This window comes from Sebastes fasciatus, chromosome 5 (assembly GCF_043250625.1).
Source record: "Sebastes fasciatus isolate fSebFas1 chromosome 5, fSebFas1.pri, whole genome shotgun sequence".
In the NCBI taxonomy this organism is placed as follows: domain Eukaryota; kingdom Metazoa; phylum Chordata; class Actinopteri; order Perciformes; family Sebastidae; genus Sebastes; species Sebastes fasciatus.
Genome location: NC_133799.1, coordinates 5,644,022 through 5,667,005, shown reverse-complemented (window position 1 = coordinate 5,667,005; position 22,984 = coordinate 5,644,022). Strand labels below are relative to the sequence as shown.

At 42.2% G+C, this 22,984-nt stretch overlaps 1 protein-coding gene across 3 annotated transcripts in view; it reads right to left on the bottom strand.

Moving 5' to 3' along the window:
• Window positions 1-22,984, bottom strand: part of arid3a (AT-rich interactive domain 3A) — a 50,908-nt gene that overhangs the window by 23,830 nt on the left and 4,094 nt on the right. For 2 of the 3 annotated variants that reach the window (XM_074634672.1, XM_074634674.1), the window contains exons 2-3: window positions 6,537-7,257; window positions 6,169-6,451 (exon numbers count right to left, since the gene is read on the bottom strand). In XM_074634672.1, the coding sequence (XP_074490773.1) occupies window positions 6,169-6,451; window positions 6,537-6,877 (624 nt within the window). In that variant the 5' untranslated portion in view covers window positions 6,878-7,257. Of the gene's footprint in view, window positions 1-6,168; window positions 6,452-6,536; window positions 7,258-12,117; window positions 12,470-22,984 lie in introns of those variants that run through there. The other variant, XM_074634673.1, reaches the window with a different exon arrangement.

Genomic DNA, 22,984 nt, shown 5'->3' with positions numbered 1-22,984 from the left:
GAAAACCAAGCTTGTTCCCAAAAAAAATGACGTCACTTTTTCGGTATATAAATAAATGTGTTTGTTATGTAACTGGCATTAGTAAAGTACGGAAGTTAAATAACAAAAGTGAGGTAAAATAAGTCAACACTGACTTGGTTTCACACGGGACACAAACAGCGGTCTGCTGGTTGAAAGTCCTGTCTTTGTTTGACCCGTCCCACCTCTCCACCCACCCTACGCAGACTTTCCCTTTCTTTATACTACGTCAGTTGCTCAGACCGTCTAATAATGACGTTGATGGGTTTACATTGGAGTTAGTAGAAAATCTGGAGCGTCCCATACTAAATGATGCCTCGGTGCGTTGGTATCAGACGCCGAGGGCCACTGACCAAGCGGTGGTATTTGACGAGTTGAACGGGTTGGAATTGGGGGGGGGGCTCAAAGGTTGCAGTGGTATCACTGAAATAACTCTGCTGGAGCTGAAATGGCACTCCACCGGCATCGCAAATCAGTTTCAATTACAAAATAATCCAACGATGCTGGCATAATTTGATCTCTGCACGAATCCTTGTCCTTTAATTAATTCTTCCGCAGCCTGCCACAGCCAGATACGACACTGCTGGCTTGATTTAGTCTGACCTTTCAGCTGAGAGCGTGGAGAGAGGAAGGTGGCCGGCTGATCCACCAGGAATGCAGGTTGGGCCTTGGCTGATATATCCACAAACACCCCGGGGGGCAAACCTCTCCTATAAGTCGGGTTTGTGTGCATGCTTCCTCACCTACATGGCAGCTTGGATCTAGATGGGTGTGGAAAACTGATATTCAGGGAAATTGAACCTATTTTATTGGACTTATTTGTCAGATGTATTTTACTGATTTTCTTAAATTTGATTCACTACATTAGTACATTAGTTATAAGCCTGTTTCTACTGTTACAACTTTGTGTTCACTTTTCTAATTGACATTTTCAATCCCCTGTTGGTTTCCTTACACTTTATATGTAGAGGTTTACTTTGGACTGGATCATGAACCATCGCTGCTGTGTTGCCCATAGAGACACTGCACATGATATTGGAACTATACAAATGACGTGACTTTGAACATAACAGAGAAAAAGGACAATTCTGCGTTTGGAAGAGCTCCAACTGCTGCCGACTGATAGAGGCACGCAGGGTTTCTGCTGAGGATCTGGGGTTCCCAGTGGCCACATTATCACCCTCCCTCAGGCACATTCCAACAGCCTCCACCCACCTGCCCAAAATAAACTGTACAGCCTTAACCCCTTCCTCCCCACCCACCAGTGTGCCCTCCAAAACACTCAATCTGCACATGATTTAACTCAAGAACACGTGTGTGTGAGTAAGTGTAAATTATAGGGGTTCACAATGCTGGAGATCATGACTTTCTCCCATAATTCTTGGTTAAAGGGCACACTTATTTTTCTACAGACAGCTCATATGCAACGGCATTGAACGCTAAATTTAAGAATAATCAACTACATCCCTTGTCTGTTCTTTAAAATACCGTTAAACAAATGTTTTCCTCTGTGTGTGTAATTAAAGAATAGAAATACAAATTTATGACTGAAATGCACAGCCCACCTATAGCCTGATATATCCCATGCCCAAAACACTGAGGCCTTACCCAGTTATTAACGTGGTGCTGCTTTTACAATGTTGGATTTGAATTTCATGATAAAAACGGACTGTCAGGTTTATGTATGATTTCATAGTTCGGCTTGACTGTAATCTGCCTCAACTGCAGCTAATAGATACTTGTGGATAACGTTAATGTGTATACTAAGAGTAAAGTAGGTAGCATGTCATTTTAACTATAGTTTCATGAGGGCCTTGAGTAACGCTTGTCTAGCGTAGCAGTGAGGAGAAGAGCCATGTCTTTCAATAACTTAGTGAAGTCTGTTTCAGCCTATGAGAGCTTGTCGGACATTGCAATGAACTGTATGAAGCTCCAATTATGGGTGATTGCACTGATGGAGGGCACGTTAGAAGGAAACGCAGCAACGGGGCAAACGCCCTCTTGGATGCCCCTATGTTGAATAAAACATGATAAAGTGCCCTCTATGAAGCGCTTTCAGTAGAGAACATGTGATAAAGTGCCCTATAGGGAGTCCTTCCAGTGGAGAAAATGTGATGAAGTGCCCCCTTAGATGCCCCTATGGTAGATAAAACATGATAAAGTGCCCTCTAGGGCCCTTCCAGTGGTGAAAGGGAAATGCAGTGCACTAATGGTGACCTTAAAATGGAGAAAACATGAGTCAATGCACTAATGGTTGCTCTTAAATGGAGAAAACATAATGCAGTGCACTAATGAGTGCCGTTAAAATGGATAACTTTGATGCAGTGCCCTCTAGGGTACCCTTAAAATTGAGAAAACATGATGCAGTGCCCTCTATAGTACCCTTAATTGGAGAAAACATGATGCAGTGCCCTATAGGGTACCCTTAAAATTGAGAAAACATGATGCAGTGCCCTCTACAGTACCCTTAATTGGAGAAAACATGATGTAGTGCACTAATGGGTGCCCTTAAATGGGGAAAGCATGATGCAGTGCCCTCTAGGGTACCCTTAAAATGTGGAAAACCTGATGCAGTGCCCTCTAGGGTACCCTTAATTGGAGAAAACATGATGTAGTGCACTAATGGGTGCCCTTAAAATGGGGAAAACATGATGCAGTGCCATATAGGCTGCCCTACATGCTACAAAAGTTTCTGTGCGCTGGTGCCCCTTTTACTTCTTCCGCCCCTGCCCCTCAGACAGGCTGAGTGCGCCACTGGGTGTTTGTGTGGTCGGGTGACAGGGGTTTTCCTGGCCTTGATAGCTGCAGCATCATATTAATTTTTTTTTATGTTTCAGGTGGCTGTACATTTACTCGCGTGCAGCCCAAGTAAGTTATGACATTTTGCTTTGGACTTGTATGACACACTCACCATTATTACAGATATTATAATATAATTTCCACATTTTACATTTCTTAACCTCCCGATCAAGTTTGCTCTGAAAATGCATTAAGAAACTGTGGTCTGTAGATTCAACTGTCTCCTTTTCACATGAGGAGAAGAAACCACAAATGGCAGTTTCAGATAGAAAAAGAAGAAGCAGAAGAAAAATAGAATCTATACTAACTATAAATGAAGGCTGAAATCACTGAGTCTGATTTACATGGGGCTTCGTCATAACAGGTCGGTCATTTTTTGCTTTACACAGCACATTCACAGAGCATTATAATCACAGGCTAAACCTGCAATTATTACTAAACACCGTAATCATCCAGGGCCAAATGAGTCATGTGTGAATAACAAGCAAGACTCAAATTCACAGCATATTTAAACTATATTGAGGTTTGGAGCCGCGACTCCCTGCAAACAGATGTGACCGTTGCTGCTTTATTCCCTATGTCATGTTAAAATACAGGTTTTAAATGACAGCATGCAAGCAGTTTGGTCTTCCCCTCTGCTCTGCCCCCTATAGAAGGAGGAGTTGTGTGGGAGTGACATAGGTTTTAATCAACAATGGATTGGGTAACACTATCTCAGCAGCCAATATACTGGCTGACTTGATTATATAACCGTCAGCGACTGACTGACATGTCATGATAAAAAATGTTCTGCGTTTCCTACCTGACGTCCGAAAACCACCAACTGCTGAGAGTATCAATTCAAGTCATTCACACTAGGCTTTACAGAGGGAGGGGTGGACTATTTAGAGAAGCAGAGTGGAGGTTTTAGAGGAGTTATATTCCATACACTCTGTAATTACAAGAAATAAGACCTTAAATTACAGAATATACGGTTAGAGTTAAAAATGAAGTTTGTTTACCTCCAACATACTGAAGGCATCAATATAAAACTCTTCTAACAATTCCCAAACCAGTTTAGTAATCTCCAGTTTGTCAAACATGTTTTATGGCTTGCAACGTTGCTACAGGCCATGAGTGTGTTTGCATTTCAATAGTGGCTTCCATTATGTCATATAAACTGCCTTTGCATAAAATGGTGGCTCGATAACAGGCCACGCTTTAATCCCAGTAAAGCAGCCTTAGTTTTTAGTCTTTACACAAAAGCAGAGGCAAGTTTAAAGGGTTTCATTGACAAATTATGTCGAGTTATTACTAGGGGTGGGAACATTTTTTATTCACCTATGTACCGGAATGTTTTTTACGAATTTGAAATTGTTTTTTTAATACCAGAATCGATATATTTGCTCCATTTGAGTTTATATGGAAGTAAAAGGAAATTTTATTGTTGTAGTCTGAGTAACGTGACGTCATATCTGTTCCGTATCCGTCAACCAAAACAAACCGCAGCGAGCTGCAACGAGAAAGTAGAAAATGTCGGAGGGTCTGCGTGGATACGACCTGCACCATCACATTCAAATCCAAAGTGATAAACACTTCACATACAGTAAAGTATGGAAACACTTTTTGTTTCACACATTGTCAGGACAAGCAGAGCTAGACATCACGGCTAAAGCTGCATGCTACCTCTGTCATGGACAGCTAATGCTATCGTATTGTGGTAACGTGTGGTCAATCCAACCGTCACTCGTATCTCTGTGGTCAAATCAGCCGACGCTACAACTGTAGAGCACCCATATACTGACATTTATGTTAAATGCATTCAAACGGCCCCGATGGAGCTGACCATGGATGTATAAAGAGAACGGAGCTGACAGTAAGAGCTAACGACGGACTTGGCGAAGTTAGCAGAAGAAAACACATGTGACTACGTCTGGTTTTCAAAATAAGGTGTTAACAAAGAGAACTGTATATACAAATACAAATAAGATTGTACTATATTCACCAGAAGTATAAAACATTACATGTCCCTTATAAATTAAAAAAAACAAAACACTAATTTGAGAGGGAAATGTCTATTCTTTGATTTTTGGGTTGCTAGAAAAAAATGAATAAACACTTCCTGACAATGACTGATATATTTGACTTCAAGACATTTCTGACTACATACATGCTGAAAATCAAACATTTTTATTGTATTAATTTAGATTTTTTCCAAAGTAGAAGTCCTTAGAAGTGTATGATTCAACTTTTTCCCCTGGTCTAATATTAAAAAAGTTAACAAAAATTGCAATAAACCGAAATATCAAATCGCAATACATATCGAATCGGCACCCAAGTATCGTGATGTATCAAATCGGGAGATAGGTGTATCATCCCAGCCCTAATTATTACTATATCTAAAACATAAATAGCTTTGTCAGAAAAAGATCATTCTTCCTCTCAAAGTCTTGTATCTAATTTTTTTTGATGAAACGTTGACTTTAATGATCCAATTTCCCCAAAACGGCGCATTTTCATACTGTAATAATGGTGTGTGGTAATCAATTTCTTTTACAATTATCCATGGACACTATGAGATGGCATCAATTTGTGTGACAAATATGGCAAAAAATGCAAAGAAATTATGTATTAAATAACAAGTAATTAATTTTTTATAATCAGTAGTGAACAGTTCCCCCTTCTCTCGGTCGTTTTTATCAGCAGCAGCCCTCCATCTAAACTTGGCTGTTGACAGACTTAAATCTCTTCATGTAAACAGCCCGTCTTATTCCACCGGGGCCTCCCTCATAATATCCAGCCCACTAGTATGTTTACAGTAAACGCCAGCCTGGTAAAGCTGTTAAAATGCCCCCCCTCCCCTCTCACTGCCCTCAGCTTCTCTGCCTCCGCTAACAGTCGTTTCACTCTCAGGCCACGGTAGTTAGTAAATGTCAAGTCTTACAGGCTCTAAAGAAAAACTGATTGTTTTAGACCAGAACCTGCCAGAATGTCAGGTGGCAAAGACAAACTTAAAAGCCTCGGCGTCGGGTTTATCAACACTCGGCCGGTGGCTGGTGTTAATTTCTCACCCTGGTCGGATTACTTCAGCTGGGAAAGTGACATGATGTGAGGGGTGCGAAGGCCAGATGTGGCTCACTGGTCCACAACCATCATGTTAGATTTATATAGATCCTCAGTGTGCTACAGCAGCTGAGGATATTTTAGGGATTAAGTGGACGTGGTTCAGCGTGACTGCAGGAGTCAAAGCTGCAGACTCTGACATGACTGAATCGCCAGTAGCAACGTTCATGTACATTAAAATGAGTGACACAGAAGAACACACCAAGCAGCAGAGCAGGAGGCATATGAAGAAATATGAAGACGTCCTACCTGTCTGAACTGCTCCTCGTAGGTCCACTCTCCGTGGTCCTGCCCGCCCACATGGCTGTGCGTGGCGTGTGGAGGCAGGATGGCTACGCGGGGCTCCTGGTCGACACTGGGACGGGCCTTCAGCAGCTGGGAGTGGGGGTGTAGCTGACGGTGGGGCAGCAGGAGGATGCCCTTCCCGGGAGCCACCGCGTCGTGGCCCGTCGGCAGACCCTCCTCCGCCAGGTCGTCGTCAAAGTCTTCTTCCATCTCGCCTTCAAAGTCTTCCTCGTCCCATTTCTGTTTGCTGCGTGTGTCAAAAACAGAATATTGTTTAAAAAGACAGCGATGAAGAGCACCACTACATGTTTAGAGCAAAGAAATTCACTCACATCTGCTCCTCCTCATCTGACCCCATCATGTCCTTGTAATGCTCCTCCCGATCTTCATTGTCATCATCGTCGCCTTCGTCCTCGCCGCCGCTGCTGCGATCCGACATGGGGCTGTCCGACACCCTCTGCAGCCCGGCCGCCACGGCACGCATGGCTGCCAGCGCCGCCATCTGGGCCTGCTCCGCCTCAGGGGCCGGGCTCCCCATCGGCTCGTCCCCTCCTCCAACGATCGTGCGGACCTGAGTGTGTTGGGCGGCGGCTTGCTGCTGTAGCTGCTGCTCCATCAGCAGCTTGGCCCTCTGCTGCCTGTGCAGGTTCTCCATGACGGCCTGCAGCTTCATCTCCGGGGAAAGCGGCACGGCGTTCAGCTGCCTTCCTTCCCCTCGCCTCCCCCACTGAAGGAGCACCAGTCCGGGGATGATGGTTGATCCTTCTGCCCAGGAAGAGCGATTGCCAACCGTGTCTGTGGTGAAGCAGCTAGCAGCTTGCTGGAGGTTTGGAGGTTATGGTTATGTAATGGAAGGAGGGGGGGTCGGTCAGAGCTCTGAGAAAGGTCGGCTGCAGTTCTGGAGACGGAGGCCTCTCTCTTGTCTCAATGGTTTTTCCTGCAGTTGAGGGAAACCAAAGCCGGCAGCAGAGCCGAGTCGCGCAGCGTTCAATGAGGCACAAGTAGCGGAAGCAAAGGTAGGAGGATGAGAGTACGCTGACAGACTACAAAGACCTGAGGGAGAGAAAGAATAACAGAGTGTCAGACTACTACTTCCCCGCTGTCTGTTAACATCAGTGTCTTCAGTTGAAGGGCAACAGCTTTTTGTTGTGGCAACTTTCCCCCCAAGCATCAAATATGTCTCTATTTTTTAAACTTTCCATTCGTTGGCCTTTCACTAAAGTGGACATCTATACTTCTCGCTCCTCTGATTTCATACAGTTCTCATAAATCAAAATGTTGTAATTCTGTTGTTGCTAATGCTTTGGCGTTATTTCCGTTTTGCAAACCCCCATTATACTGTATAGAGTAACGAGATAAACAATGTTAAATGGATGATACGGCAAGAAAAAGTCCAGCATATTATTTGAGGAACTTGATCAATTGCTTTTAAATTCATGACTATCGAGAGCCTGACTGAAGTTTTGCAAAACTTTTGTGAGTTGCAGAAGAGCAGATAAGTACAGCGATGACTACAGAGCCGCCCCGCCAACTCAAATCACAACTTAAAAGAAGATGTGACAGACGAGATAATGCTCAATTTCACACACAAAAATGATAATTCCAGTCTGAAATCCATGTGAAGCATAAATACGCAGTCCCTGAGCTGTCAGTTGTGCAACATGTGCAGGATTACTCACACAAAACAGAGCAGACAAACCGCTCACACGGGAGGACAAAGTGTTTTAGCCTCAACAACAAGAGGAAGTGAAATCACAGAACCGTCACTTTCTTCACCTGGTTGGTTCAAAGCCGAGATGGATCTCAGCCCACGAGTCAACACTGTCTCGTGAATGCTGTCTCAACTTTGTTTAAACATGATTAATATTCAGGGGTGGGACTTTGCTCAGGTATGACTGGTGTGTTTTTCCCCTCATTACAGTGTTTTATTGGAAGTGTAGAGGCAAAGTGGGGAGATTTTTTTCTGCAACTTCTGTAGGCGGTAATGTTTCTCCTACATACCTGTTCCCAAAAGTGCTCAGGTATGCAAAGCAGTGTCTGTTATAAGCAATGAGCTTCAACATTCTGGTATGTCTCGTCTTCCCTTTAGTCAACTGTTGTAACACAACAGTGATCCCACCTATAACGGCCCACAGGAGGGAGAGTTACCGTCTGTCGTGCTCACTCTCTGTTTCCTCAGAATGTGATCAAAATGTTTCAAAAGAGGTTTGCAGCTCAGATCAGTCAGGCAGAGATAAGAACTGAACACTAAGTCAACAGCATGTGGGGAAATGAATTTCCAGTGCAGGTGCTGCTGGACATGCTGAAGTGCCAGTCATGACAGGAGGCAGCGGTGACTGTGCGCCGCCACTCATAGCAGCTATGCTGACTAATACATGAATAGACTCTGTAGCCACCACCTGCCCTCTTCTTGTACTTTCAGAAATGTCTGGTTTCGCATTGCACTTTTACACTGAGTACACTCTGAATGAAAGCATGAATGAGTTACAGTTAAAGGGACTGTTTGTAACTTCTTACACGTATAAATCACCCGGGTCGGTGTCCCATGCGTGCTCGCATATGTGTAGCTACGCTGTTCAGACAAGACTCCAACACAAACTACACGGAAGCACCAAAACTGCAAAGTTATATCACGGAAGCCCGTCTGTTAAACAGTGTTGGCCGCGGTCGTACTATACGGGGGAGACCGTAGCTTTGGTCTCCAGGGCCGGAGTCTCTGCTCCTCTGCCTGCCTGCCTTCACTCAGCTCGCTCCACCTCACGTGCATGCGCGCACACTAAACACTGCAGAAGACTTCGTAGCTCTGAGAATATCTAGTGAATGTACAGTGGACGTTTGTGCAGAAATAACTGCTGCAGCTCCTCCAGACCAACAGAGGTTTCCCGTGTCTTATGAAGTGACGGGGCTCCGCAGCGAGAAACGTTATCGTCTCCGACCGTGTGCCGGTGTCTCCCCTGTTCCCTCCGACCGCGGTCGGGAGGCTGAAGCAGGAAAAGCCAACACTAGTATCAGCAGTGATTCTTGGAGAGACCTTTGCTGGTCAGCTAACATTACTGCCAAGCAGCTGAAATATAGAGTGATATTGTGGTTTTAGCTGACGTGTGTCGTCTCACTGTTTTGAGCGATGCTCGTTCATTTCTATTTAGAGCGAGCACAAGCGCGAGCCCGACGCTGTCTTTCGTTGACTTAACGGCCACAGTTGTCGCTGTTAACAAGCAAGTGTTCTCTGGGCTCGCTTAAGCACAAATCTGAAGAAACTTTCAAAATTGATCAAACCGTTTGGCTGAAGTTTTTCTTATCATATTATATCTAGTCTTTGGGCACATGGGACTACTGTTTTTTTGCAATAGACTCCATTATATTTCAGGAAAAAACAGTAGTCCCATGTGCCCAAATACAAGATATAGTACAAGAACATGGCTGTATCTCAGTAACTCAAAGGAGCACAATCAGGTATCTGAACAAATGTGGCATTTTTCCTTATTATACTAAATATATTCTTTCGGCACAAATGGGTTAATGTCAGAGTGCAAACTTTAAAACTTCCCCGCAGCGGAACAAGGTTTCACAAATTATTTTTGAGTCAGCAGCTCTTCGAGACAAGATGAAGACCACACTACATGGGGACACCCGTTCCTGCTACAAACCTTCATGCATGCTAACCTGTCTAAAATGTGGCCACCACAGCAGTCCTTGCCCGCGTTACACCTCACCATCACACTGCAGTGAGGATATAACCAGAAGGGATATTTGTTCTTGGTTGGCTATAGGGAAAGAGGCTTGTTTTTCTCCTGCATGCGGCTCATGTGGCTCACTGGAATTACACAGAAAACCATACCAGCATGTCATGGGTACGGTAGAGTAATTACCACGTAGGCACGTTCTGTACTCAACAGAAGGATAAACAGTATATATATATGATGTGTACGTAAGATCCAAGGTCTCTCCGCAGGCTGATGAGTGAAATTAAGTTCTGCTTCCATTCACAGGAAAATGGACTGTTTTCCATATCACATATTTACATAGTCATTAATACATGATGAGAAGAGAGACAACACCCTCAGACATCCTGGTTATCACTGTTATTACTCTGTATGCAGACATTTCAGCCGAGACATTTTGTCTCTCTGTCTGACTGTGCAACAATACGAGATCCACAGGTCTGACTCATCTGGAAGATCAGCCAATCTTTACTTAATATCAGTAACCTCCAAACGTGTAAGGAATTGTGCGTCAGATGTGTTAAAGCACCTTTCAACATAGAAGAAAGCAATTACATGACACAGTTAGGGCTGCCCCCTCTTAGTCGATTAATTGGTCGTAGTTGGATTTCTTTAGTCGATTAGTCATTTTTTATGCTCTTTTCATGCTGAATGACTTATTTCCATGAAACTTATGAGCACATCTCTGGCAAACACAAGATTTAAAGTCATGCAGTTTTACAGATCAGTCGATTAAATCAACTAATCCAGGCTGTTCTCATACACAGTTCATAGCTATACCTACGAAAAGTAATGCAATGTAATTTTGTAAATCTTTTCCTAAACCTAACCAAGTAGTTTTGTTGCCTCAAACTGACCAAGTCGATCTTTTCCTAAACCTAACAAGGTCAATCTTTTCTTAAACCTAATGACGTTGATCTTTTCCTAAACCTATCCAAAGAAGTTTTGTTGCTTAAACCTAACCAAGTCGATCATGTCCTAAACCTAACCAAGTCGATCATTTCCTAAACCTAACCAAGTCGATCATTTCCTAAACCTAACCAAGTCGATCATTTCCTAAACCTAACCAAGTCGATCATGTCCTAAACCTAACCAAGTTGATCATTTCCTAAACCTAACCAAGTCGATCATTTCCTAAACCTAACCAAGTTGATCATTTCCTAAACCTAACCAAGTCGATCAATTCCTAAACCTAACCAAGTTGATCTTTTCCTAAACCTAACTTTTTTGTTGTATTGTAAGTATTTTGTTGCCTGACCTTAAGGAAGTTGTTTCCTGTGAAAACTGAAGTTTATTTTGAAAAGACTGTATGCATGTAACGAGTGGAAATTGAGATGTGTTGATGGACATTCGTAGGAAAACGCAGGGAAAATAGGGAATGACTTTTCATAAGATATCATACAAACCGTTGTATGAGGATACGTTGACAAAATCGTATGAGTGTTCATCGAAGAAGAAGAAGAATTTCTTTGGTGGAGGACAGCCCTAACATTTTCATTCAGCTGTCTCTACAACTTAAAACAATACATTGTTAATGTATTAATTGCAGGAAGCATTAAAGAAAAGCTGGGTATAACCTCTTAAAATGTGTAACAATGACCACAGTTTGTGTAGTTTCTGTGGTCAGGAAGATTCAATCGTAATGGAGACGGGTGACATGAACTGGCTGAACCACAACAGCAAGTTTGAAGGTAAACAAGAATGACGAAATATGACAAATGCCCTCAGTCCCAACTAAACACCCAACCAGCAGCATTCAGCATACAGTTGACACCCTGCAGCTCCTCACTGCAGCTCAACTGGTCAGATGGCCGAGCCACAAAATGTACTTCAAAAGTCCTGCCACTGCAGCGAAAACTCCTAACAGGTGTTAATAAAATGCAACACGTCGACAAAATCTTACGTCAACAGTCAATGATGAGCCACAGCATGCACAGGAAGAAATATTTCAGTCACCCTATACTATAGCTGTATGTTAGAGAAATGTTGCGCAAGGAAACAAGAGCTGCGAAACTTGTGTTTCCTCAGAGGGTGAAGGAAGTGACAACTGACAGAGCAGATGCAGCGAGGCGGCCGACAGATATTCAATATTGATTCATTACATTCTTTAAGGGCGATACAGGCACAACTGAACGGCTGCAGTTGTCAGACGGAGAATAGCGCCAGTGTAAGCAGGATTAAAACAACTTACCTAACTGGATCTGGTTTGACAGACACAACTCGTCTCTGTACTATTTACTGACACATGACAGAGGGCTCAGAGTGGAAATAAAACAAGAACTATCCCTTTATTTAGCATTAAGGGACATAAAGCAAATTCACTTCAGAACACCCCATACATGTACGTTGTATGTGCACACTATATTATTTACGACCACACTTTGAGCTCAAATAAGCACAAATTACACTCCATGTTTGAGCCACAAAAACAATTCCGTCTCTGATACCGTCTGTGTCATATATGTCATTTCAAAGACAGAAGTGATTACAACAAAGCTGTTCTGTTGACTCTTCCTGTGCAGAGGGAAGCAGAAGTGGTCGCTTTGTTTCATGCCACTGTTCATCACAGGCATCACAATTTCCTACATGCTAGATGATGCAAATTACATTGCACCACTACACATGTTCCCCCCCACCCACTTCCTCAAATGAGGAGTCACGTTTGATGCTTATAAAACCTTTTATATATATGTCAGCGATACTGGTCATGTAATGACAAGAATACATGAAAACAGAGTACTGGATGAACTTTAAAGAAAACTATGAGCCACAGACAGAGAAGAAAAGTCAAATGTTGTCTACATGTGTGCATGTATCTGCCAGCAACCCTGTCTCCTACAAAATTATGGTCCCATACAACTAAACTGCAATTACGTTTCAAGGGAAATGTATTTTCTACTGGACTACGGTCACACGTTTTAACAGTTTTGAACACGTGGTTAACGTTGTAAATTGAAACCGGTTCAGTTTTAAAGCTAGAGTGAACATACTACCATCATATGAAACTATGAAACATGCCCACTTTATGATAATCACATGCAGTTTTGGGGAAAGTCATAGTCAAGTCAGCACACTGACACACTGACACACTGACAGCTGTTGTTGCCTGTTGGGCTGCAGTTTGCCGTGTTATGATTTGAACTTATTCTTTATGCTAAATGCAATACCTGTGAGGGTTGCTGGACAATATCTGTCATTGTTTTGTGTTGTTAATTGATTTCTAATATAAATATACACATACATTTGCATAAAGCAATCCTATTTGCCCACTCCCATGTTGATAAGAGTGTTAAATGGGCTACTTGACAAATCTCTCTTTAAGGTACATTTTGAAGTCTGGTGTTTGTTGACAGATCCACCACCCCGACCTCCTCCCCACACGGAGATACGCGGACTATCATAACAAACGTATTTGAGACACGTCAAAATCAAACATAATCCGCGACAAAATAGTTTCCCTAATTCACAATGCAATTTTGTTTTATGGGATGGGTTTTTATTCATTTTTAGGCAGACCAGGCTGCCGCCAGATACTGATTTACACATGGATTCAGGGTAAGAAAAAATGCTTTAAGAAGCTGGTGGAGCTAAGCTATCCTTTTTGGGTGCATCTCTGCTGTGTTAAGTGTCTGTAGGATGCCCTTGGTATCACATTTTATGAATAACCAGACCTCAACTAGAGAGATAACAGGGCATTTAATATCTAAACCATGGCTCAGTGCAAAAACCAAGCAGTCTCTGTGGTCCAGAGATGAATCCCCTTAAAAAACCCTTAGCCAGGGAGGGAAATCACCACTGTACTTTGGGTGATTTCTTTACTTTATCAACCCCTTGGGACAGTGACCAGCTATTATTTGGAAATCCCGCTTAGTTCAAAAACTGTTTCATAGATGATGAGATATGAGTACGTTTCTGCTACTGCCTGGGAGCAGACAGGTTTCATTTATTTCTGCCAGTCAAAATGATTTGGAAAATAAATTACAGCAACCTACTTTTGCTTCATCACTCTGCAACATTGATCATATCTGTGTATCTGGGGTAAAGGCCATTCACCAACTAAGGAAATACTTAGCTAATAAAGGATTTCCTCCACAATTTTATTGCCAAACCTTTATGAAGGCTTTCTAAATGCAATAGTCTGCCTCCAAATCAATACGAGTCATCTTGTGTTTACCAAAGTGCAAAGGACAGATGTAAATCCTGCTGTTATGGCTGACATATGGGGATTTTTAAAAGCTGTTCTAGTGAGCGTGAAGACCACTCTTCATGCAAAACAATAACAAGCGATGTTTGATTTAAAGCTTCCCCTATCTGATTGCCGTTAGCTGCTCCACCTCGACGCTGCCTGCTTGTCTGTTTGCTGTCTGACATGTTGTCTCCCTCTCACATTCATACTTTCCCTCCCTTCATTTACATTTTACGGCAGACTTTGTGGGGGCAGCGGAGTAGAAAGGTGAACTTGAACTGGGCTTGCACCCCTGTCTTTGGGCAATACACTGAATCCCAACCAGCATACAGGACTTCTGCTCCGCCCACCACGGTGACCTCTGACCTCAGGGCAGGGAGACAAGAGAACCTCACGCGGTATAGAAATGATTCCACGTTGCAGTACAAACGGACCTTATGTCGGGGGCAGGGTGGAGCCAAACGGGTCAGAAACTTTAACAGTTGGCTGAATGAAGGATAAAGTAGAAAAGATGAGAGCTAATGGGTTAATCCTCTTTTTTTTCTAAACCCACATTTGAGAGGTAGATTGCGAGGTCTGAGCAAACAGGACAGAGTGATAAGAACGAGAGCTAAGGGTCTAATTCCAACGAGATAAAGAGACCCACGCCGCCTCGCATACATGCACAATGTATACGCACATATTTAAATATAAGACTGGCTGCTTGCATCGACACGTAGCCTGCCGAATGCAGTCTAGAAAGAGCCCCAAAGCCTTTTAATACCACAATGTGAAAAGGAATTCATCTATGTGGCTTTATAATTCACACATGGTTCTTCTAACATGTGTGCTACAACACAGACTTTAACACCAGGGGTTTCATTAGTAGTTTTGTTTTTATGTGCCAGTGCAGATCTTGCATTTCAACATTTGGAATAAAAGTCTTTCATTTCCTTTTATGAACTGAAAGAACAAAACATCTTTGTTGCCTGATAAAGCCGTGTGGTTATTTTGAGGTGAACTGGGTGCGAGACTTACAACCGGGTATAAAAATGAACGTCTCTCTGTTCCGCTTGACTGGAAAACCAGATTCTTCAAGTATAATCCACATGCTGTTTTGTCTCTTTTGCTGGTGTTTCCTGCCTTCGCTTCCTAAAGATCACATGTAAATCAGTTATGGGTGGTACTGTCAATGTCTTCCTTGGATTTCCTGTTGGTGCACTTGTTGTACTTTCTTTATCAAATCAGCTTTCATGCTCATGCTACACCTGTTTTGAATAAAACCTGACTTGCAGTCGACAGATCATTCCTATCACAGCCAGCTTCAGTGTACAGTAAATGTGTGGAGAGAAGTGTCTTTCATCATATTGTCACTCAGCACTTGTCATGCACCGTTTGTCAGTGTGTTCTATACTGCTGCTATGTTAGTAGTGAAACAGGCTTTGTACTGATGTTATCAACACATACACTCCTGGACAAACATGATACTTCTCTGCTGGTTTCTAACCGTCATGGCGCCAGAAAGTCTGATATGAATATATCCGTTTGATACATCACAATGGAGATTGAAGCGCAAAACACTACACTGTAAAATGATTACGCCTACAAAATGAGTTGACCTTTCTCCGAACCTTACAAATGAGAGCTAGAAAACTTTGAGTGTTAACGCACTTCAGAGGGTTTTCTTCCTTGTTTTGTACTTAACTCCCTACATGTAGAATAACAGTATCATAAAAGATACTGAAGACCTCAGGGGAAATAGACACAACCACCTCTCTTACTTCAAACTCGTTGAGTGTATAACTACTGTTTACATTTGTTTACATATGTACCTTTTTAAATAACAATGATCTTAATATGCAAATAGCTCTTAACAGAAAAAACAACCCGGCACAGCAACTGCCTTCTGATTTGTTTGCTTTATATAAAGAAATATTTGCTTAAATGAACAGCTTCGAGTGCTTACCCACAGCTTAAATCAAGCCGGGGAGGTGAGTTTTTGTCTCTTTTTTTCCAAGGACAGGCTGCTAATAAATCTAAAGGCGCACGAGGAGTAAATGTTATAAAAGAAATTAGTGCCATGTGTCCAATGCTATGTTGTGCACCTGGCAAAAACATTCAATCTCCATACAGTCAAGATCTAACTGAGAGGCCCGGCCGTGTGATAGATTGATTTTATTAGGAAGCTGAATATTGATCTAGTTCATCGGGACAAAGGGAATTCATTTATAAATAGGTCATAACTTTAAATGTAAAAAGTCCTATAAATGTCTTTACAAAAAAGGTTCAAACGTAAAGAAAAAAGGTTAACAGGGTTAAAAAAAACGTACGTACCCTGTATGTAAATACTTCTGAAATAATACATTCTCAATGAAGCTGCCAGAGAGGAAGCATCGTGTCTGAGCATCTTTTTTGATATCTCCCCTTTTCAGGCCGCAACCGTCGCTCGAAAAGGTATATGAATGACACAATAATGTGCAAGGCATTTAGCGTGCAATAAGAACGCCATTCTCGCTTTTGGTGTGTCATTTGTACGCCATGTAGTAATTACTGCACAATGTAGACGCATCCGAGTGAATATGCCACGCTCAGAGCTGGTGACGTAGAATAAAAACAGAGAAAGACTGCTTATGGCAGGCGGGTCCAACAAACACAGGGCTTCAACGAAGAGACCGGTGTTTTGTAAGTTAGTGACGTTTGTGAAGTGCTTTCAGTATTATTTTTACTTGGTTTCCAAACGTATTTTACTGAGTTTACGTACTTATTTTAAGCCCAACCATGACGTTTTTCCTAAACCTAACAAAGTGGTTCTGTTGCCAAAACCAACTGCAGACGTAAACGTAGTTTTGTTGTGTACAAATGACACACAAAAAGCCTAAAATGCGTCCTCATGACACGCAGATTTTCCTTGTAATATCGTGTAATTTATGGGACTTCCTGTAAGATCCGGTTGCACTGAGAGGCCTGGCGATTAACAAGGAAAGTCCTCTATCTAAAAACTAAATGCTTCATAAATGAAAATAGTGGTGAATAGAATTTAATAAAAAGCCTTCACAGTCTGGGGAATCAAATAAATATTAAAGTAATTCTAGCTGCAACATACATATAGGAACATAGTAGTATTACAATCTATATTTATTAAGATTCACTGCATACATTGAGTGCTATATTTTATTTTAATTTCAATGCAACAATTTTATATCAAAATCTTTTTTTTGCTAATTGTTTAATGTTAGATTACTTTTATATAAAGTTTGATGTTCTGATAGCTTTGTTTGTAGCACTACCTCTCCATGTAAACACTGGTTAGCATTGAATATGACAGAAGCTAAAGAGCACGGAGCCAAACAGTAGCCATTCATGATCCTTCCTACATAAAAAAGGGGGAAAAAAGCATAAAAACAAGAAGTCGGTCAGTGGTGCTGGTCTTGATTATGTGTCCCTCTCTCACATTCCTCGCAGTATTACCTCGCAAGCCAATAACACAGGCTCCATTGAGCCTCGCTGCACCAACAACAAGATCATTGAGGAAGTGTCGCGCAGGCTCGTCACGCACTTTCCACTGACCTCTTCCAGCGAGCCGAGGCAACACAGCGAGCCAAATCTGATTAGCCCCAGCTATGCCATAAATTAAGTGGGCATATAGCAAAAATAATCCAGTGATCCACTTCTTCTCAGCAGTGAAATCTGTGGCAATCTATCAAGCAACAGGACTCAGCTGGGCAAGCAATAGGCTCAACGTAATTTGTAGCAACTGATGTTACAGTGTGTGTGATAAATGAATATTATATAGTTATATAGTCTGGATTCAAGAGTTGTCCACTTGGAAATGAGTGAAGGAAATAGCAGAAAAAGCATCTCTCTGTGCTGGTACGTAGTATATCTCGCAGGGAAATTCACGTTTCATGTATTTATTTGTCTGATGCTCGTCTTTACGGCACTTTACTCAGAGTGCCATATTAGAGAAAGCTCAACTTTTCTACTAACTAGATTACTAGCAAGCAACATTAATGATCAGTGTCTTAGGGGCTTTTCCACTCTAAAAATAGAGCAACACTGGAAAAAACACGTGTGGTATTAAAAACTAAAGACACACAAGATATCAGCTATGTGTGACTAAGAGAAAGAAATAGAAGTAAATGTTAAAAAACAACACACCAAATCTTGAGTGAAAAGGAATCAAACACTACAAGTAAACTGAAACATTCCTATGTGGGTTGAAAATATCATATATATATATAGACATGTGCTACTTAAAGGCAGGGTGGGCAATCTTGAGAAACTAGCAAGAGTACACTAGATTTTTAAAAAATGATTCAGCTGAAAAACCCAGCCCAGTGTGGCCAACTCGTCTCCAATGAAAGTAGCAGCACGAGCTCCAAAAGTCCCTAAATCTAGAGAGAAAGTCACCAAGTTGGCAACACTGACAGCTGTGCCATCAGGCCTCCCCCAAAGCCGCTCCCCCCAAAATGATCATAATGTACATAAACAACGAACATGGCTATTGTTTGTACTCACAGGTGGAAGACTGCGGTGACGCACAATGAGGGCACGGGCAGAGTGCACGCAGGTAGACAGGTATACAGGTAGGTGGCCCGTCCAAACATTGCATTCGGGCTGATTTAAATGATTGGAGGGGTCGGGTTTATTACAGTCCTGTGACTGCCACAGATACTAGATACACACATTTTTTTTTATTTTTCTGTCAGAGCATTTGATTTATTGTCTGCTGTCTGGATGTAATGATAATTTTAACTAATGCCGGGTACACATGAGAATCAAGCCGATTCTGGGCCTTATTCCCCCTCCTCCCGACAATCGACAGCAAAGCTCCAATATTTTGATGGTTCGAAAGATTATGTTTCCAGATATTCCTTTAGTGGTGAGGTATGTTAGGAGTGTTTTTTACATGAATCATAAATATTAAACATGTTCAATGTTTATGATTGGATATCCTGTTGTTGGTGGGGAACCCCGAGGACAGCCCATGACGCGGTCACGTGGGAAAGGACGATAGCCAACTGTGAACCGAGCTGACTGAAGCGGAAAGACGACCGCTGCCGTCATGGTGGGCGCGGCTAATGCATGAGCTATAAAACCTAAACAAAACGCTTATTCATCCTGCCAGGTCGTCCACCATGTTTGTTTACACTAAGGTCACGTTTGCGAGTGATTTTGTGAGATTTCTATTTTATTTTTTATTTGGGACTCTTTGAATCTGTTAGTGTGTGTTGTGCTGTTTTGGCCAAATTGTTGCGCACCACACACTGTAGGAACAAAACTGTTAAATGAATCATAACATGTCGTTATGTGTGGGGTCTCCCACATTTCGAAAATCTGTGTGTCCAGCCTTACTATAACAAAAAATGTTTCTAAAATGTTAACCAACCCTGCCTTTAAACACAGGACAGCCCACAGGGAAAATGCACAAAACACTTGAACTGTGCTCTATGGAAGGACTTCCTCTACCCGCAGGAAAAGTCATCAGACGAATGGTTAAAATGAAAAAGAAAAAAATGTCTCTGCTGATTCAGCTGAAACGTCTGCTGGCATTTATGTCCGCCGCCTCACTGGTGGATATTGACCTCGCCATGTTACAGCTTCACGTGGAGACTGTAGTATTATGAGAGCAAACATCAATCTCATGTGATGACAGCTCTGGTGGAGAAACACAGGCCATTCTTAAGGAGTTGCTACTAAAGGAAAACAATGGCTCTCTACATCAGTCGGTCTTGTGTCAGACTCTGCACTTGGTTGAAATGTTCACTTCAATCAACACTTTTCTGACACAATCTTGACAGATTTAAAAAAACAAAAAACAAAGCTTGACAGCAATAGAGTTTACTGGATTGCTTCATTTTTGTACAGCTGTCACTGTACATTTCAATTTGTTCTTTTATTACTCAATCTTCTAGCTTCCTATTCGTGTAATCACCAGAAAACCATGTGATGGTTGTATAGGGGAAACTAATTTCCTGGAATATAGCTACTAAAAACTGCTTTAATGTCTCTACAACTGACCTAAATGACCCATTTTTAAAATTGTCTTTAAATCTGTGCTGTTTTCTGACCGAGTCAAATTCCTCATGTGATTAGACTGACTTTGCCATAAAAACTGGGATTGAGGAGACAGGCTGCATGTCGCTGCTCGCAGAGTTCAATGCACTGCTATTGTAACTCTAGACTGACGGTACGATGATAGTTCCTCTAGTGCGGGGGAGGTCGGGTGGGGTGGGGGGGTTGCATTTTCATTGAATGGCATGAGCGTCCCAAACTGGATTAACGTGTTGGTTATATGGTGACTGTGCAGTCACGTCACTGCATTGTGATCTTTAACAATCAAGTCTTTTGTCTGCGGAGGGGCGATGGATGAGTGGAAATCTTAGATAAAGAGCTCTGTGTGCGTTTTACATGGAGACATCCAGAACACAAACTGTCACTTCAGTGCTAAATGTGGATTAGAGCTCCATGTGCCTAATAAAAAACTCATGAGGGATGCGTATCATTGGGCATGGATCTGATTAAATTAGCTTTTGATTGCTTGGGCAGGCTGCCAGCGCTAGCGGGCGCAAATATGAAATGCTTCTGGGTTTGATGGACGTGTCAGCGTGTTGCAGCTGTGTGCTGGTATCCAGGCAGACAAGTACCAGGATAGATTGCGGTCAGCCGCGGACTGAAAACACAAAGCCAACAACTGTACTAGCAGCTCGGTTCAGGAACTGCAGGGCATCCCGAAAGCTCAGACCCGTCTTTAGTCTGATCTCTGCCTGCGTCACCGTCAGCCCTGCTGGGATTCCCCCATGGCTCCGGCCCAGGCAGTGAAGTAACTTGCGAGGTTTTTTTCCTGCATTTTTTGGCAGGATAACAGAGTAAAAGCCCCGCGTGCTGTACAGGCCCTTCGGAAATGTAGCTTTTGGCACAGTAGCAGCTGAAAGTCAGCCAAGCCACGATGCTTCCCACTTCTTTAATGGCTTGGAAACGTGTGGCGTGCGGACAGCACTCACATTGATGCAATGTAGGCTGATCCCTGCAGGTGGGTTATTATTACTGAAACATTCAAGTGACACAATAGACCTTAAGGCAACGCCCACGACCTTATAACATAACACCTAAAAAACAGCCTCTGGAACCCTGTATAGGATTATAGCTTGATAATAAGACAACCAACAGGCGTCAGACCCGTTTGTCTCGTCATTAATTCACAGCCACTAACCAGTTTAGTGGCCAACTGCCAGCGACTGCCGCTCACTGAGCCATGATGCTCGGAGATTAACTGAGCATGCTATTTGTATATCACACTAGCTGCTTAAATACCCTCGGGCTGTGATCAGGCGCTGACAGGAAGCTGTGTGGATTTCTGCTTGTAACGTTTGAATAATAAGGCGACCTGCTTTGCATCTTGATGTGTACATTGGACACACTTAAACACACTGAGGCGTGTGGACCTGCAAACATCACCGACAAACGGAACACGGGATCTAGATGGGATGGTAGGAGGAACACTCCCGGGGACCAAGACATCAAAACAACAAGACATAAAGTACAAATACCGCCACAAAGCAAAGCTATGAGAGGACAGACATGGTTTGATGGCCAAGCAGCAACACAATGTGTCAGCTATGGCCTATAAGACCTACAGTGTATCACGCTGCTATTGGGTTTTCATTAAAAGGTGCTCCTCTGATATGAAAACATTCTGGACAGCAACAAATGACAGTCAAATTAGGGCTGCAACAAGGGATGTAAGAAAATATCGATACACATCGCGATATCATGTTGTGCGATACTGTAGATTATCCAAAATACTCGATCGATTTTTAATTAACCTCTTAAATATCTGACGGCCAGGAGGTTGTAGTGGGCTCAGTTGGTTTCATATGGAACTAGAAAACCGAAGGAATCCATTGGTGTCAAGAAGGAGGTTAAATAATGCTCCAAAGTTAGGCTCAATTTTGGTGAGGAAAAACTGGCATAGCGATTTTCAATGGGGTCCCTTGACCTCTGACCTTAAGATATGTGAATGAAAATGGGTTCTATGGGTACCCACGAGTCTCCCCTTTACAGACATGCCCACTTTATGATAATCACATGCAGTAGGGTGTAGTATAATGTGTTATTTTTGCCTATCCTAAAATGGTTCATTTCTGGTGTGTTCTTTATACTATGACAGTTTTCCTAAAATTACATATATACAATATATGGCCTTGCTTACAGTATTGCAATATATTGAATCGTTACCCCTGTATCATGATGCGTATCATATCGCCAGATTCTTATACACAGTCCTAGCTGCAACTGTTACTTACACTTTGTATTACTATTATTAATCTGAAACTAGTAACTACAGCTGTCAAATACATGTAGTGGAGTAACAAGTAGAATATTAATGAGTTTCTTTCTAGAAGTGTGTCAACTGTAACCGAAGCCTTTCCTTCATGAAAAAGACATTTTCCTTGAGGCGATACTTTTGATATTGACGTAGTTACAGCAGTCTAAATCTATTAAGCTAATATTGACAATCGAAAATGTTTGCAAAATGACCAAGTGGTGGGAAGGCGTTCATTCCCACAGGCTGTAACAGACTAATAACTTAAGAAACCTGCATTGTAAGGTAACGATATATATCACAATATAGCATGTTTTCTGGTTATTCAATAAATAAATAGCCTATTTTGATATACTCCTGTGTGAATTAAATATTTGACAAATGAAAAGTACTGAGTAAGGAGTATTTTCTCATTTAATTAAGAACTTTAGTGCAAAATGATCATAACAGATTTAAGTGAAATTATAGAGAAAAAAAGAATCAAGTAGCCTAGCCTATATCGTGATAGAAACAATATAGAATAATATATAAGATAGACATTTTTATATCGCCCTACCACCACCACCA